This window comes from Plectropomus leopardus, chromosome 19 (assembly GCF_008729295.1).
Source record: "Plectropomus leopardus isolate mb chromosome 19, YSFRI_Pleo_2.0, whole genome shotgun sequence".
Lineage (NCBI taxonomy): Eukaryota > Metazoa > Chordata > Actinopteri > Perciformes > Serranidae > Plectropomus > Plectropomus leopardus.
This window is the reverse complement of record NC_056481.1, coordinates 27061147-27080399: the sequence shown is the minus strand read 5'-3', so window position 1 is coordinate 27080399 and position 19253 is coordinate 27061147. Positions and strand designations below refer to the sequence as shown.

General features: G+C 38.4%; 1 protein-coding gene across 1 annotated transcript in view; it reads left to right on the top strand.

The window, feature by feature from the left end:
• Positions 1-446: 446 nt before the first annotated feature.
• The window catches only part of ryr2a (ryanodine receptor 2a (cardiac)), a 237273-nt gene continuing 218466 nt past the window's right edge, over positions 447-19253 (top strand). Inside the window, exon 1 of the mRNA XM_042507822.1 lies at positions 447-533. Within this exon, the coding sequence (XP_042363756.1) occupies positions 486-533 (48 nt within the window). The 5' untranslated portion in view covers positions 447-485. The remainder of the gene's footprint in view (positions 534-19253) is intronic.

Genomic DNA, 19253 nt, shown 5'->3' with positions numbered 1-19253 from the left:
ACCAATTTCTTGCTAATTTTTGGGTCATTTCTTCTTTCATTACTATTTGCCTTCTGTCTATGTTTTTGAAAGACATCAAGTCAATTTTTTCAGGTTTAAAAGGGTTAAATGTCTTAAGTTCAAAATGTTATGGTTGAGGAACCCCGCAGCTCTTTCATGTGTGCTGAAACGGAACCTCCGCCCCTGCTTTTGGCTAGCTTGGTCTGAAAGTCTAATTTACGTGGAAACCTTTATGGCGGGAATGAGCCTCCATACCGAGCGGCCGAGAGGGGGCGGGGATGGGGGCAAACTGCTCGCGCGCACACACACTCGCTTACACCTGTGCTGCTCCTCCCTCGGTGAGCGCAGGCCGTCCAATGAGAGACGACTTCCACAGTGCGTTGGCTTTCTCCGTCTCAAACACGCATACACACCGACACACGCGCACACCCAGCCTGTAGTCCGCACGCAGATACAGCACGAGCGTCTCCGCGTGAAAGCTAACCATGGCTGAAGGAGGAGAAGGCGAGGATGAAATCCAATTCCTGCGGACCGTAAGACCCTTTTTCTGTCGCTTTGAAGCCGAGTGCCGCCGCTGTGCTGCCTGTTACTGCGTCTTTCTGCTCGCCTGTGTGTGTGCGTGTGTGTGTGCGTGTGCGCGCGCGCGTGTGTGGGCAGGGAGTTTACCGCATTAAGGGTGACAGCTCCTCGAAATTCTAGTCATTGGTCAGCGGCTCCGCATCCTGCTGTCAGAGGAGCTGAAGGCTGGCAGAGGAGTGAAAACATGACAGGGAGGAGGAAAGACGGCAGGAGAGGAGCGATGGAGAAGGCTGTTTGTTGTAGTTGCTGTCATTGTCTCGTGCAGAGGAGTTGGGCAGCGTGTGCAGAGTGTGTGTGCTGCTGCTGGTGTGTGTTGGATGGAAGCGGGGCGCAGTGCGGTGCAGACTGCCAGCATCAAGTCTGCTGCATCTGCTTCACTTCTACCAGCTCAAACACACTCCCTGTGTGTGTGTGTGTGTGTGTGTGTGTGTGTGTGTGTGTGTGTCAGCTCATGTGTGTCACATCATGCAGGAGAATCTTGTGTTGGAAATGTGTGAATAATCACGTGAATTCACTGCACCTGAGTATTTTTTTTTCTTTCTTTGGTCAATGAAGGGGGGGCTGGCGCATCAGTCTACACAGAAAACTCTTAATATTCATATCAACATGTAAGATGACATGTGATATTAGCAATGAAAGGCTGTTTGTATCTTTTTTGTGCAGAGCTGAGCTGCTTCCATTGTTGCCAGTGCAGTTTCCAGCATCAATATCATGACAGCAGAGGGAAGCTTACTGCAATGCAATTAAGATGCCATGACTGGACGCTATTAAATCCTTTTGGATCAAGATGAAACTGTTCCACTGGAGGGGAAATTTTGGAATTAGGTGGTGCTATGGATGCTTTTTGAAAAACCTGCATCTACAGCACTTTTTTAATTAGATGCTTGTCAGAAGTATTTAAACCTTAAATCATGAGCAAATAGGTTCAGTTCTTTCAAAACATGGGGAAACAGGCAATGAGCAACATGTTCAGCAAATTGGAAGACATTAGTAGATTTAGAAAATGATGTGAAATAAGCTCGGGAAGATGAAAAACAAAACCCTGCATGATAGAAAGAGAGAGATGACTGGTTGCTTTATAGCGAATGATCAACCATAGATCATAAACTTGTCGGGTGCTCATATGAGAACTAACAGGATTAACAGGAAGGAAATTCAGGCACCCCAAAAATGTGAAAAGCGTATAAAAAAAACAAAAAACAACAACATATATTATAGTGGCAAAAACAATTAAAAAAAAAAAAAAAAAAAGCCAATATCTTTCGACCATGTTTTTTAAAAACGTGTTTTTAAAGCTGTGAGGAAGGCCCTTAGTGGACGAAACATATTGGCTTTTTAAATGTTTAAGTCACTATAATAAAGGTTTTTTAATGTAATTCCTCCTCGTTATTCACATTTTACCATTTTTGATAAAGTTTAACCCTTCGAAACCTGTGCAAATTGGCTTGATTTCTTTCCAAAACATGGTAAGAAGACAATGAGCATTAAAAGGAAATGGCAAAAAAAAATAGCAAGACATTAATGAAAAGTAACAAGAAAATTACCTTAAAATAAGCAACAAAAAAGAAAAGTAAAAAACAACAAAAAAAAGAAAGACATTAAAAGAGTGCATAAAATAAGGGGAAGAATCATCATTTGAAAAAATCAGTTTTCGTTCTCTAAGATCATTTTAAATATATAACCATAAGACTATAAAAAATATAACTATATATTTTTTTTAATCTTCTCTAATCTTCTGGAATTTTTTCCTTGTTTGTTTATAATATCTACTAACCCCCTAATTTTAGGGCATTTTCTTGTCACCATTATGGTTTTTTTAATTATTTTTTTGTTTGTTCATTTGCAATTTGTGGGACTTTTCTTCCCAAGGTCAAGGACAATTTATTGAAAACTAACAAATTCTGTCAGGTTCAGAGGTTTACATGCTTGTGAAAGGCATCTGAACGCAGCACAAGAAAACTGATGTCAGTCCAGGTGTTAAAGGGTTAAACTAGGCTATCTTCATAAAGATATGCTGAAAATAATGTTACAGAATTATTATTATTATGTTAAGCACTTTTTTCAACCTTTTCAACTTTTTTAACTGTAATTTTTCTTGTCTTTTTCTCTCATTTTCGGTGCACATTTTTAGGTAATTTTCTTGTAGTTTTTACTAATTACTTGCTGTTTTTGGGGTAATTTTTTCTGAACTTACTCATTGCCACTTTCTCATAGTTTTGACACGAATTAAGCCAATTTGCTCAGGTTTTGAAGGGTTAAAGTATTAAGGCAGAGTACATTTTAAGCTGCAAATTTTAAGCTCCAGTAGTATTGGGTCTAAGGTGTAATGTGAGAGGAATTGGGTGACAAACCCACAGAGATTTATCACCGACTGCAGTTCGTGTTCACTCACAGAGCCTTTTAGTATCTTTCAGCTTGATTGTTTTGGTTTGATGCCTGAAACAGTTTTGGTTCAGTCTCACTGCTCTCATCAACCTTGGGCTGTATTCACAAAGCATAGTACAAAGAACAAAGACAAAGAGTTGCTCTTTGTGATGAAATTCATAAAATTCAATAAAACGTTATTTAAGAATTTCCCTGTGCACTTAACACTAGGTCCTGTTAAAGATAAAAGTTATTCATAAAGCATCTTCGCCATTAAGAAATGTCCAAAGGTGAAAAACTGTTAGGAGTAGAGAGGAGGACATTTAAGAGCCTTAAAAGTTTCTTAATCAGAGGAGAAATGGTGGACAGACAAATAGATAAGAGAAATGTCCTCCGAGCGCTGGATGACAGTGAGTTGCTGTAATGCCACAGATTAGATGGTGCAGGGAGAATGTTTGTGGTCCGTTTCATTAGAGATGCGCTCACATCTTCCACCCAATGCAGTAACGATGATATAACGCCAGAAAAATAGTGATCACAACACTGTGATATCTGACAACTGGAAGAATGCAGCAGTTCAGCCGTGTGATCACACAAACAGAGCTTAGGGATGCACCATATTGGATTTTTTGCCGATATCCAATATACCAATTTATAACTACTCGGACAGCCAATAACCAATACTAATAGCAATAAATCTGCTTTTTTTCCCACCTAATTTTAGTGGTCATCAAGTCCATTCTTACGTGGAATTAAGGTCATATGCTGCATACTCTTATGCATACAATTTGACTTACATGTCAATTAAATGAAAAAAAAAATAGTGTTGATATTTTGGCAGAAATCAGCATGTTGGCCATCTCCGATATTTGATTGTAAATCCAATATCTGCTGATACTGATGATGTGCCGATATTATTGTGCATCCTTAATTGGGATTTTGTGCCGATATGCTATATATATAACAACTAATTTAGCCCATAGCTGATACAGATATATGAACTTTTCCCCCCACCTATTTTTAAGGATTTTTGCATCTCTTATGTAGTGGAATTAACATCAAGTTCTGCATACTCTTATCATGATAGCCCACCAGCAGATGCAGACATAAAATACAATGCTTTTCAGTTTATGTAATATTCATTTATTTTGTAAAATTAAACTTTTGGGGTTGATGTTTTGTACACGTCCACTTTTTTAATTGAAAAAAAAAATCTATTCGCAGAAATCAGCATGTTAAAGCCAATACCTGCAGATACTGATGGTCTGCTGATAGTATCATGCATCAGTAGTCAAAAATTGCAGTTTGACTTTTTTGCACAACAATCCAAAAAATGCAATTTTTAACCATTTCCTTACATCAGACAAACAGCTAATTAGTTAATTGAGAAAATAACCAACATATAAACTGATAAACAATAAGTTATCTGCATAAGTGCTTTCTGCCAGATCACTTTTTAAGGCATTTTTAAAGCTCGACTCATCAGTTCTTTGTTATTTATTTTAACTGAACAGTTCCAGCTACTCAGAAGGAAACACTCCAAAAAGGCAGTCATGTTAAAATATAATCTCAATAGGACTCTCATGTTTGACGGCAGTGTGGACCTTGGTCTTGATTGTTGTGGTGCAGCTGAGCCTAGAACCACAGCCCTGAAATTACGTTGGAGTCTCTGTGTGCCTCAGCTGTGACTGATGAGATCTCTGATACAAGCAGCCTTCACAGACTGCCTGTGCTCAGACTTTCAGAAGCATCTCAGGGTAGAACTTCCTCTGTTTTTGCATTTGTTGATGTAGTTTTCATCAGGATGTCTCTCACACGCCTCTCACACGGGTATGTCCAACTGGGAGGGGTTCACTCTGAATATACTGCAGGGTTCGGGGCTTTGGTATTCCCCCACGAAGAGCCGTTGATGTGGCTGTTGAATGGAACGTTTATCCCGCTGCCTTCAGGAACTAGATAAATGGCAAAAAATGGATAGAAGATATTTAGAAACCTGTGTTTTCAAAATGGATCCTTGGTTAATATCCATATTTTTCGACATGACTTTGAGGTGAGGACAGAGTTACTGCAGTGGAGGTTTGTGGTTACTATACAGAGAGGCTCCCAACAGGCTACCAGTCACCGTCTCAGCAGGTTGTAGCCTTGGAGCCATGGCCTGCAGTGTGATGTGCTGCTCTCTTGGCAAAGAATGTTATCTAGCCTAATTCCTGTACATACTGACTGAAGGATCCAGTTAATTATTATATTTATTTTTTTCAGTTTAATTTATATTTTGATGAATAGTGACATTGTGTCTGAGTTTTGGGACCTTAATGTTTGTTGACATTAGACTTCTGTATATGGCAAAAAGGGCATTCCTATTGTTAAGATACATTAACTTGTGCTTTTCGTAGGATTTCATGAGTTAATGTGCCTGACGGTATTTCTGGTTTGTAATTAGGAAGCAATTGTAGTCATTTTATCATTTTTTGTGAACAGTATTTACAATAATTTCAGCAGGAGAGTCAAGTCAATTGTATTTATAAAGTCCATTATCACAAATGACTTGTCTCAGAGGGATTTTCAGCATATGACATCCCTTTTGCCCTTAGACCCTCACAGAGGATCAGGGAAAAATCCACCCCCAAAAAGCCCTTTAATGGAAGAAAAATGGTAGAAACCTCAGGAAGAGTGACTGAAGAAGGACAGATCCATCTTCCAGGACGGACAGACTGTAAAATTAGTAAAATTACAGTTATCAATATGACAAAATGATAGAGAGAGATACATAGAAATCACATTATGACAATAATGACCATAATGCATAAACCATAAACCATTCAAGTGTCAGAACTTTATGCTTTTTAAGGTAATTTATGCTTGTATTCAACTTATTATCTACATTTGTTGCACTTTGAAGCATAAAGTACTTCTTTCTGCCTTTTTAATTAATTAATTAAGGTCTACCTTTTGACAGTATAGCATAGCCTCCATCGTTTCTAGCAAGGTCTTTCGGCTCTTATCATCTTAAGGTAACGTTCCATCTCTGCCAGTTTTACCATTCAGTTTCCAGGTTTTTCTGCAGTGCGATACATTTACGCTTCAAGATTCCTATATTTTCAGCAATGCTTTGCTATTTAGCCATCAGCATTCACATGCATTTTCAGCAGGAAACGCATTTTCTTGTGCTAACTACACCTACACCTGCAGCAACAATAATGAGAAATACCATGTAATAGAAATATTAATATTAATAAATGCAGTTCATGAGTATATATGTTACATGCATATAGAATATGTATGTGACAATAGTTATCATATGTGTATAATAATAATGGAAGTACAACTAAAAATAACGGCAGTAGAGGGCATCAGGCAGGACCACAGCATCAGCACAACCATCATCCAGGCGTAGCCGCGATCTGAGAAATCTACGAGACAAAGGAGCACAAAAACAGCAGAAAAGAAGCCAAGTTAGAGACATGCAGTAATAGGACATGAATGATTGCAGATGAAGAGAGGGAGAGAAGGAGAGGGAGCTCAATGTGGCATAGAAAGTTCCTTGGTAGACTAAGGTGGTTTTCACATTTGTTAGAGCGGTCCCTTGGTGTGCACCAGATGGGAAAGTTATACATTGTTTCACTTTTTAGCTAATGTGGCTTTCACACAAAAACTTTGTTTTTACTGTGGTCCAAAGGCCACACCTCTGGCGGAGCGTCATGTTTCCATATGTCCACAATGGAGCCACAACAACTATGCGCGTTGTCGTGTTCGTTATCGTATCTATGTACCACTCTCGACAAACATTATAGTTTCAAGTGAAGCGCAATGTTTGCCTGATGTTAAAAGGCATCCTAAAATAATGAAAAAAATACAATATGAGTTTTATCAAAGATATAACATAAGCTTTATCAAAGAGGAAAGTCTGAAGTCTGCACTTAAATGTGGAGACGGTGTCTGAAATTGGAAGATGGTTCCACAAAGGGGGAGCCTGATAGCTGAAGGCTCTGGCTCCTATGCTACTTTTGGAGACTCTAGGAACCATAAGTAACAGGATGAACGTTCAAAGAAAAGCAAATATGATAAATACATAAATATTAGGCCGATTTTGTTGATTGTCAGGAGATGATTTGGCAAGGGTTTTGATAAGTAATTGTCATTTTTCTAAGCACGAATGCACTGCAGCTTTATTAGACACAGGAAGGTATTCTTTAGAAAAACAGTGACTGGCATTTTTCACACTATTTTCTGACATTTTATAGACCATATGACCAAACAAGACAACAATAAATAATTAATAGTTGCACTGTGGAAAAACACAAGCAAATGCATTTTGATGAAATTTGAAAGTATAATATCAAAAATCTTTAAACCAACAATTGCTGAGACTGAAACATTTTTTGTGTACTGACCAGTCGAGCAGTGGTAGTAGAGACACAAATGCCAAATAGTCTGGGCTCCAACAGCCCATTAACACCTATTATCTTCACTGACATGTCAGGGTCACATTAAGAAAGCAACAAAACATCATTAGACCAAGCAGTCAGTGTGTGTTTCAGCCCAAAGCAAAACATTGTACAAAAACATCCAATAATGCATAAAATTGAACTTAATAAGTATATCTTCATAACACAATTTAACATTATTACTTCAACAAGGCAGCATTATGATAACTGAAATTGAAATCTAGTTTTTCCCTCGCTTTCTTTTTCTTAGACATTTTTCTCTAGCTTTTAAAAAATAATTTTGTAAATGTACTAATTTCTTGTAATTTATGTAACATCTAACCAATTTGATCATTGCCTTTATCCCATGTTTTTGACCAAATCATACCAATTTTGGCAAAAGGCGTTTGAAGGCAGCACAAGAAAAGACAAAAAAAAAATCTGTAACCAAATTTGTATATATAAATCACACCAATGTGCTTGGGTTCAAAAGTTTAGATGTTTGTGAAAGGCATCTGAAAGCAACACAAAAAAGTGATGTCACTCCAGGTTTCAAAGAGTTAATACTGCATGTTAGTGATAGGATTGTGACGGTATGTTTTTGTTTTTTTTTGTCACTACTAAGGGATAGAGCAACGTATTACTCATTATTTGGTAGCTGACTGCACCCCGGCTGCGCCGGTCTCCCTTGGTGGTTAGAGATTGAAACTGTTTGTTATTTCTGAGGGGAGAAGAGGTGCTGAAAATGGGTAAGGCACTTACCCCACTAAAACATTAGGCACTGAGTTTGGACTTGTGTTTTTAATTTTGGCTTCGGTGAGGAACATACAACATGAATAGGTTGTATTTTATATTTATTTTAAGTCGAAAAGTCACACCCCAGCCACCCCCCTCCTCTGAAAAATAAAGAGTGGTCCCACAGCTAAGTGATGTCCTGCTGTGGATGGGCCTGCAGAAAAATGTATTTTAGCCTCCTAAACAAATTAATATCAGTTTAAGTTTACACTGTATTTAAATATTTCCACAGCTGATTGATGCAGCAATAGAACAGCAGCTACTCCACCGTTCTGTGTTTTTCTCAAGCGAGTCTGGTGATTTTAATACTGCCTATAAGCTGAAGAGAATCTCTGCACACCTGAATATGTGACAGGTGCGTCCGCAGAGGGTGTATATCATTTTTTTGTCTGATTATATCTCTTATGTGGTATCTATAAACAAAGAGAGAAAGTCCCGCATGCTGTCATGCTTACTGCTGACAGTAACAGATCATCATTAGGTGTATCAGATACCTGATGAAGGTCTGTTGGACCGAAACATTGTTTTATTCATTCAATAAATATGTCAGCTGTAAGCGAGACTCTCTTTGTTCATAGATACCACATAACAGAAATAATCCGACACACAAGACAGAAATCCCCCGTCAGCCTGATGGACCGTCTCTGCTCTTTGCACACAGGAAACTGAAGGAGAAAAAACAGTGGAAAAGTTTGTTTCTTCAGATGTCACTGAACGTATGGAAGAAAGTAAACAATGATAATAATTACACGATTACTATGTTTATATTTCATATCAAACACCATATACATTCCTGTAACTTTCACCAGCAAAAAAAAAGAAAAGAAAATGCGGTGATGAGTTCAATCCTGCATTAGGCATCACATAACCTTGGTATTGTGCTAATGCAGTTATTGTCATAGCTCTAGGTAGTGGCTTAGACACAAAAACATGAGAAAATAGAGTCCAGGTTAACAAACATGGCAGTTTTCATTTCAGTAGCCTAATCCAGATTAGAACTTTCTCACTTGAGGAGTCTAACTATTGCCACACCAACAGCATCTTGTTTTGTTTATCCTCATAAAGTGAGATTGTAGTGCTGTATTACATGTAATTCATCCAGGGCAGCATTGGTCCGATTGTGTTTGCTGTGGGGGACTTACTGTGCCTGGTTACAGTATTAGCTATGCTTAGTTTCCACAGAATAAGTGTCTGCTTTCACTATATCCCGTCTAGTCAGTATATAATGAGCCACTGCAGTGTGAGAGCTGTAGATACAGTGTGATTTTGAGAGAGTGGAACTGAGTGTAAGTTGTGATGGATCTATCCACCTCTGAACATGTTAATGCTACTCTGAGGACAGGGAGGAAGTGAGGGCCTCTTCACAGCACTGTACCCAGGGAAGACACCGGAGCACTCTGTTTCATTTAATACTTCATTAGGCGCAAGTGACTAACGTTTAGATGTGCACTGCATCTTCATCAGAGTCAAATGGTATTGGCAGAGACAAGAGCAAAAGGCAGCAGCATAGCAACACTCATTCAACAATACAGTGACACAGCACAAGCAGGAAGGGTGTTACCTGTAAGGCAAACTGCAGTCCAACAAGGGTGACAAAAACAGAATCATACCTCATTCTTCAGCCATGTCGCATGGTGATGGCATGGAATGCTGCAGGGAAACAGACAGGGCAGGTGTTACCACGACACGACTTTTAAAATGCACTTTTATTACTTTCATTTTTTTCCTGTCAGTTAGTGTGTAAGGGAGGATGGAGTTTAAAGAGTCCAGTTCCATTCTGTTTGTATCCCGCTGACCTGAGTGCACTGGTAGCTTTGTGTTATTGAGTTGTTTTGATGCTGGCGACCTGTCACCAGCTCTGCCATTGATATATACTGTAGCTGTACAACTATAGCTTCAATGCTGTCCTGAAAATGCCTCCTGATAGCTCTGTCAATATCAGTCTGACTGCACATTAACTCCTCCAAAGTCCCAATTTCTGGGCTTGTAGTACATCACTCACTTGCTGTTGATCATATCATACATGTCCTCTCATACAGTATATTAAAAAAAATCCAGAATTTAATGTTAAGCCAAAAAAAAAACATAGCCAATCAATCATACACAAACACACACACACACACACACACACACACACACACACACACACACACAAAATACCATTATTATGATTAATGCATCTTATCTCTCAATTATTACTGTAGAAAGAGTTTAAAAAAAAAAAGTAGTAGCCAACATAGCCAATACAAACAAATAATTACGTCACTGACCACTCTGCTGCTCTCATATCTTTCTTTTTTTCTTCTTCTTCTTGTTCTTCTGCTCCTTTTTCTTCTTCTTGGTGTAGTGGAGTGCAGAGCTGTAAGGATTATGCCATTATCAGTGAAGCAGTCAATTATTTTCTTGATTTAAAGGGATGCTTCGCTGATTTTTGCTTTATGTCAAATTGATAAACTTTTCTCCTGGTATGCGGCTCCCACACTCGGAGCTACAGGCTACAACACAGCTAAAAACATGGCTTTCCATCAGAATGAGGGTGAGTAGATGATGACTACATTTTCAGTTTGGGTTGAACTATACCTCTAGCTGTAATATAAAATCTGGCCAGCCAGTAGGTTTTCCTTTTTCTCTGTTTTCTCTGGTCATGTAGCACCAATTTCAAAAGTATTTGCATCTTTCTACTGCAGAGATAGACTAGTTTTATGTGAGGGCCTTCTTAATATTGGTAAAAATAGGGATGAGAACAATTAATCGACGATCGGTCGCTAGGAGCTTTGACCTAGGATAAAAAGCATTTGATATTGTTTGAAATAAGCAATGTTATTTAGAGAACAATACATCAATTAATTGATTAAATAATTAATTAATTAATTTTACTGATTAATAGTTGGAAAGTAAGTGAGTGCTTACAATTTGCAACCCAAGTAAAAATACTTCTGCAACTGCCCAATTTAAAGAAAAGGAGTATGTATAAATTTTTGATATATGACTTGTGTTTTCCTTGGGATTAGACTATACACTTCAAACTCCATCTGTTTGGTCCAGGTGGATCTAAATGGAAACGGACTCTTTAGTGATCACAATCAATACCATGTTAAACTGTGATAACGCTTCTTGATTATCAGCAGTTAATATGGTACATGAGCAAACCAATGCAGCTCATTATTTTTAATGAGCTGGGCCTTCTCACTGCATCACCACTGGCTTTCCGATAACTGTCTGTCAACAACTGTTTGCTCCTGCCGATAATGTTTAGCTCCACTGCTTCCATCTCCCTTTAGAGACAAATGTGCACTTTATATTCAAAAGTGCTGATTTCTTAATAACATAAATACATTTACATCATCAAGGCTTTGTGTCTCACCCTTTCTCTGTCGAGTTCTGCCTCTCCTCTCCTCTCCTCTCCTCTCCTCTCCTCTCCCTCTCTCTCTCTCCTCTCCTCTCCTCTCCTCTCCTCTCCTCTCCTCCTGTTCCATCCCTACCTTTCATCCCCTCCCCCCCTCCTCCCTCTAATCCTGCAGCACTCCCTGCTAAGTGCACTTTGAATGCAGATCAATACATGGTTACTGGTGACTGCTGATGTCTCAGCACAAAGCAAACAGCATGGCAGCGACCGTGTTTTTGTGTTCATTTAATCTCTGTTACAGAGAAATGTCTGTGTTTGCAGACTGTCCAAATGGACCAAGCTCAGAATTCCAATGGAGAGCCTCGCAGGTCAATTAAAGGGACACCCCACCTATTATCTGTCCTATCAAACACTCAGCCCCCCTAGACCTTAATACAAAGGATCTGAAATAAACTGATCATTTAAAAACTCATTTAATCCTTTGAAACCTGAGCTAATTGGCTTGAGCTCTTTCACAGAAGAAGAAATCACCCTCAAATTAGCAAGAAGTTAGTAAAAAACACAAGAAATGTCCATGAAAATTAGTTTAAAAGAGTAAATATATAAAAACAAACAACAAAAATTGGAAAAGGTGCTTAAAATTATAATAAATTAATTTCATATATGTAATTATGATAATTATTGATAGTTTTTCCCAACCTTCTTTCCTTTTTCCCTAGATATTTTCTCTAGCTTTTTTAAAAAATAATTTCCTAAATCTACTAATTTATTGCCATTTGTGGAACTTTTCTACCAAGTTGCTCATTGCACCCCCCCCCCTTTTTTTTGGAAAGAAATCGCACCAATGTGAGTTCAAAGGTTTAACCACTTGTGAAAGGCGACTGACAGTAACACAAGAAAAGTGATGTCACTCCAGTTTTTAAAGTGTTAATAACAATAATAACATAATAACAGTAGGGTTTCATATTGGATCATTACCTGATTTAGTGTTTAGTATCACATTTTTGTACATATGGCTATGTAATTTTGAATTTCTAATTGTTACATCTGTCAGTAGGAATCACACCTCTGGCGCATAATGTAACACATTGTTTGACAATTTTCCATCAAGTCTTCCACATTGACCAAAAAAATATGCTTTTGTTCCATGGTCTCTGTGCCACGTAAAAAGCCTGACCTTACAATGCTTTTGAGTGGAGTTGAAGCATTTGGACTGAAGGTGCAGTAAAAGATTTGTTCAGTTGTGGGCTGACACCAGTTTTCTTATGCTTGTATCTTTGAGAGTGTGTTGCCGTGCTCATGTTTGAATTTCACTAAAGGCCCAAGGTTAACCCATGAAGGCCGATTTATGTATGAGATCATATTTTCAGTTCGTGATTCATGATCAATACAGTTTTGTTAAATTTCGGATGGATTTTTAATTGCATTGCATAAAGTCGAAGATAACAGCCAAAGCCCTCCAAACTAAATGACACAATGTGTTACTTGTGATTGCCTTTACAAAGAGAACTGTGTCGTGGAACCTGGTTTTTTGTTTTTTTCAGCGCCTATGTTAACAGTTAGAGCAGTCTGGCTGAGTGAGGCGGTCTGGCTGGTCAGGTGTGTCTCAGCAACTACAACATCTAGAGAAACAGTGGCTTACCAATTTTTTTCTGCATGCTGCATGCCATTGTCAGCAGAAATATAAAGTGAAAATTGTGTTTTGATAATTATATTGAACCTATTATACCTCCTTCTAAAACAATTTCGATGTCTATCTGTCACAGAGATGTGGAAAAACAAATCTCTCTATTTTACTCAATCCTTCCTGCTTTTGTTTCAAAATAAATGCCCTATGACAATGTTTCTGTTGACAGAATCCCATCAGTTGTAGACACAAGGCATTTCATTGTGAAATATTTGCAGGACTGTGCTTTTGACAATGCAGGAGGTTGCACAATTTATAAATGAGTGAAATATGTGATTATAAATGTGGAAATACAGAACTCACAGCAGCAGACAGCCCTGCAGCATCGTCACAGAACAACTCTGACAGCATGAACACTGCAACAGTGTGCAAAGTGTGCAACATGCTGCAGTTTGGTGAGGTTGCTGTCACACGCTGCTCACGCATGTGGTATGTTTCAGACACAAGGCAGTTAAACTTACAGATGCTTTTTTTTTAGGAGGGGACAGTCTCATAATTAGGTGTTTTCTTCCTGCTGCACAGGGATATTTTCTCCTTGGTCTTTGTCATAAGCATTCACTTTATCCAGGTTTATTAATATTCTGAAAGCTGCTGAAAGAAACCAGGTTTGTTGTTGACATAACTTTGAGGAATGAGGTTGCTGCTGGAAGCTGTGAACGGTTTCACTCGTGGCTTTAACCACCGTCAGTTCAATATTTGCTGGCATTAGAGTAGGCCAGAGCAGTGCGTGAGAGAGAGGAATGGCTCGGAGGGTTCAGGCTGTGGTTAGGAACAGCAATGCAGAGCTTGTTTGTGTTAGTATAAAACTTACTGTACCCATTCTGCCACTTCAGCACTGTCCTAAATTCATCAAGGGAGCTTGGTTCCCCATGTAAGGACATGCTGACCGGCCTGTAGAGCAAAACAAGTTTTTATTAACACACACTGCTGACCAAGTATGAAAACAACTGTTGTTTAAAGTATTAATAAAAGCAGAACATATTGAGGAGAGGAGAATGTAAAACATGAAAAGACAGCAGATATTCTGGCTCAGTATAAATCCATTACACACAGTTTTCCATCAGTATTCTGTCCTGATATCCGTAAGGTACACCGCCTCACTGGAGCACTCCATGAGACAGTGTGTGTGTGTCGATGGTGGAGTGTGATTAAAAACCGTGGTTTGCCAATGATAGCATGGTCTGCAGACTCTCTTCAGACAATCTCCACACAAAGCAATGTCGGTTTTGTAAGGTGTTGCCTGTTCTCTGACGATGTATATGATACTCAGCAGGTTCACATCAAAAACACCCCTACCTTAGAAATCTTTACAACTTCAGAAATTTAACCCTTAGAGACTGTTAGGCACATTTTACACACTTTTCATTCTTCATTTTTTCATAATTTTGGCTAGATTTTGTATTTTTGTTTCATCTGTGAATTTACAGCTCAGCTGCTACAATAATTTTAAAACACACTGTGTAAACTAAATTGTTACATTCATACTGTTGCAGTGTAAGTGCAAAATGCTCCACTGAAACCCATTCAAACTGCAGTTTTTGATCCCACAGCCATCAAAGCATGAAAACATGAATTGTATTGTTTCTGGGTGTCATTCTGGGCTTTTGCCTTGGAATCCACCTGATGATGTCATTTTTACATATTTGGCTTGTGGAGAAAATAAAATTATATTTCCACTAGGTGCGCTGTCACAATCAATGTTGCTGCTAATCATTGGCATATCCACGGCGGGATAAAAAAAAAAAGTACTTTGAGGGCTTTTCTTTGTCATATTTAAACATGCCAAGCCGGAAGTCACCTGATTGGGCACAGTCGGCCGCCACAAGTCTCCTGTGTAAATGCCTCATGGACCCCAGGAAGTGAAAAATCCGGGTACTTTAATACTGCAGAAATAGAGCATTTTTTGCTTAATGCAGTACTGAGCAGCTCTCAGAGGACTGAACTGTGGCCCTGCCGCCAATCGTAATACATCCATGGTCTAGAGGCCACCAAGGCAAACAATTAAGCAGACTAGAGAGCGACTCATGTAAAGTCTTGTAAAGGCATAGTGTCAGAGGGAAAATATGCCGCTGTTGGGAATATTAAAATTTCCAACATATTACAATATTAGGAAGAACTAACAACTAAAATTCCAATATATTAACTGACCATGCGTTGAAAAATTAGAGTTCATGGCCTGCACTGTTTATAAACTCGTGAAGTTGGAGTTTCCACAAAGTTTCCACTCATGAGGTTGTGAGGGGGCGTTCAGAAGGACTCTTCTGGTGGTCACCATAAACATGGCACCATGTGAATGCAGCAATATTCCCTCCCACTGGGGATTAATAGAAATGGCACATCTTTTCCTCTGAAGTGTCACACAGGATGACTGTAGTTTCTGATGACAGCAGCAGCTGATCACAGCTGGATCAGCTGTCAGTCGGCTTTAAACAGCTGGAGAGATTTTTGGTGGAGTTTGTGTCTGCACACTGTGTTGATACTAATGAAGACACAGAGTTAAGAGTGGCAGAGCAGCAGTGTTTTCTCTCTAGTCTGTTATCTGTTTTACAAACACCTGCACATGAACAGCCTGCATTCTGTATTTATAGTCCTGCTTAGAGGCAGAACGCATTTATATAATTTATTCATTTTCAGTATTTCTTGATATTCTAATTGGGAATTCATAATTTAATAACCCAAAATATATTATTATGTTGTCTTTTTGAAAAATTGAAATTCTTACGAGGCTAAATGTGTGAGGGAAAATTTAAATTATGTAACACATATAAAAGCTGATACTCACGAATGATCAGCCTCACGTCTGACTGAATGGAAATGATTTAAAGTGATTTTTTTTTTAGTGTTTCTTATTCTCTGACTTTAATTGTATCTATGATAAAAGGAAATGGGGGAAATAACATCAAGAAAAGAAAAAACAATCTTTCTTCTAATAAAATAAGAAAGCTGTTTGTCGGATCTGTCCAATCAGCTGCAGTATCCAATCAATAACTGATACTCAGTGTTGGTTGGTAAAAGACTTCCTGTTGGTTGCTCTTGTGCATCCTTGCTCATAGCTCTCTAAAATAGCAGTGTTTGGCCCGGGGGCGGAGCCTTATGTCCTGCGTCACACAGAGTGCTGTGTGCCTGATGCGTATTCTCAACAGCTCACAGAGTACTCTTGTTAAACTGGCAAAGCCGGGACCTAAAAAGTTGTTTATTAACCTGATATTTTCCTTAGCCCCAACATAAAACTTCCAGGTGACCTCATGTCTTACTGTAATGTGAAACGGAGATGTTTTTTTTTTTATTATTATTTTTTAAGATAATAGTTAGATAGATAGTTTACAAAGAAACAGTTTTCCTCCTTGTACTGCTGGTAGATGGAGGGGTCTGTGTATTCTGTCAGTTTCCGTGTATACAGATGTGAGCACAAATGTGCAAATTATAAGAAAACAGGACTTATTTTTTCTATACGCCTTCATACTTAACAAACATCAAATAAACTGGTGTGGTGTAAACTGGCTCATATTGTACAGTATGAGTGTATTATTTAGTCTAGTTTGCCAAATTTTCAAAGCTTTAAAAATAAATCAGGATTTATGCTTAGTACAGATTTGAGATAATGAATTGAGCATTTGTATTTTCTGCTATTTGTTACTCCAGTACATTTCAGAGGAATATATTGTGATTCTTACTACACTACGTTTATCTGACAACTTTAGTTAGCCTGCAAGTTACTTTGCAGATCACATTAACAATACAAAATTAATTCACAATAAATGACATCAATGAAGCTTTATAGGTCCCCATAAGGAAAACTTTTTAATGCAGGACTTTTATTTGTTATTTATTTATTATTGAGAATAGGGGAAGTCCTTCCAATATTTTCATGGCACAAGACATGAAGCACCTGTTAGCACATTCTAATGCCAGCATGACTGGATATTAAAAGTTTTGACCTGCATTACTTGCACTAAAGTAACATAACTTACCCTCCATAATAACTCACGAGCATGCAAAAGCTGAGCAGAGCTGAGACGGTCACAGAGCTCGCTGATGCATGCACTGCTACGTTCTGCACTTAGAGAATCCTCTCTGAGAGGACCTTTAAGATGGCACACCAGAAGAACTTCTGGTTCAAGTGAAGATCAAAAGCAAGGAAATGTTAAATGAGAGACTTGGGATGCACTGCATGTATTTTTAGTTCTTTTTTTTCCCAAAATTGCAGGTACAGACCTGCTGTCAGCGCAGTTTGTTTCACAATATCTTGAACAGCTGAGTGTATCTTTACAATCTCCAGGGTCACAGGACCCAAACAGAGGAATAATAGTCTCTGTCTGGAGATTTTAGGTGTTAGGAAGCATTTTCTGGAGGCGCACTGGGGAGAAATTGTTCTTGTTGAAATTCTTTATGTAATGCAGTGTGCATGCTTCTGTTTTATAAATCCTGGCACGTATGTGCACAAGCCTGACTACACTACTCACTACAACACTTAGTCCCATATGGACAGACAAACCTTTAATCATCTTTTGCATATCCGTACATGTGGCTCCTCCACCAGTGTTTAAAAATAAGAAATGAAGTGGTCCTTTACTTTTTATACACAGCTGTGGCTCTATATAGCTCCTGTATCATTAATTCATCACATGTACAGTACCTGTGCACCGCCACAGGCAGTGATGACATCATCGTAAAAGATAATCAATGATTTAGTTTGCAGCACTCATATGAAAACAGACTTCACAAGGTGCTTCAAAAAGCCAAGACTGAAAAGGACACGGAGAGGGAAATCAAATTATGTGTATAAATGTGCCATAGATTAACAGATTATAGAACACTTTGAAAAAAAAGAAAGAGAAAGTTGGTTTAAAACAAATCAATGTTTTATTCTTAGATTTTAGATTTTGCCCTATTTGCTCCACAATTTAACTTTACCATAGCACACTGGGAAATAAGGATGCCTAATCTGAAATATAGTGATCACATTCAGTTTTAATAAATACAGGTTTGTATGGGATGTATTGTTTATACATCAGTGTAGTAGTGTTAGTGTCTGCTTGTTTTTGCACTGCAGTCAAAATCACTTGATCATGGTTACAGTGATCAACCACTTTTTATGGATCAAAAAGCCTGGGACAGAATAATTTTTCATTCAAATGCTGTGTAAATAATTTCTTTATAGTAATTAAGTAGTCTGCTACTGTGTTTATTTTGGGCCTTTTAAAATGTGACAACCACAACAGTGGTTTTATTAAGCTTGTTGGAGAAAGTAATCCTCTGTTTTTGTTAAAATCTTCCTTTAAATCAAAACAGAGCAATAAATCCAGTTGCTTTGTGGCTTTTGCCAACTTGTGGTGCTGCTATTCATTTGGTGGCAAGTCACAGTCAATACGTGTATGTGCACAGTTAAGTCAAGCTACGGTTATATCTTGATTAGGTGGCAATCTGCCCCATTTTACAAGATAACATTAAACTCATTGTGTTGATGTAACCTTTGCCCAATATTCATTTTACTGAGCAGCACTTGAACATATCACAAGGCAACTCAATACAACCTTTGTCCTAAATGAGGGAAACAAACAAAATCTCTCCTCAGACGCAGTTTCCCAGGATATTAATTACCTCAATGCTTTAGTTACAATGAAAGGGTAGCTGTCACCAACCTCTCCAAATTTCTTTAATAGGCTAACGTGTAGATCCATCAGGTGCTTTGCGAAACTGATCGTGTTAGTACCTTTGCTTAGCACCTTTCTGCAGCATCTCTTGCATATGGATTTGGCCATATGTGTCAGCTGTACATGTTCATCTGCCCTAATGCAAAAAAAATGTAGACAGCCCTAAAGCTTTTTCTTTTGTTATCTTGTTGTAGTACTTACCATGTACAAAGTACAACTAACTAATCAAACAATGTTACACAAATTAGAGCGAAAGATGAGAGACAGCAGAGTGATTGAGGACAGGCGGGGCTGTGTGGAAACTTCAGTGTGTGTGTGCATGTCTCATCTTGCTGTTTTTACGATGAGCTGAGGTAGAGCTGTGGCTCTACTTAGAGCAGACATCTTGCAATGGCAATGTCTGG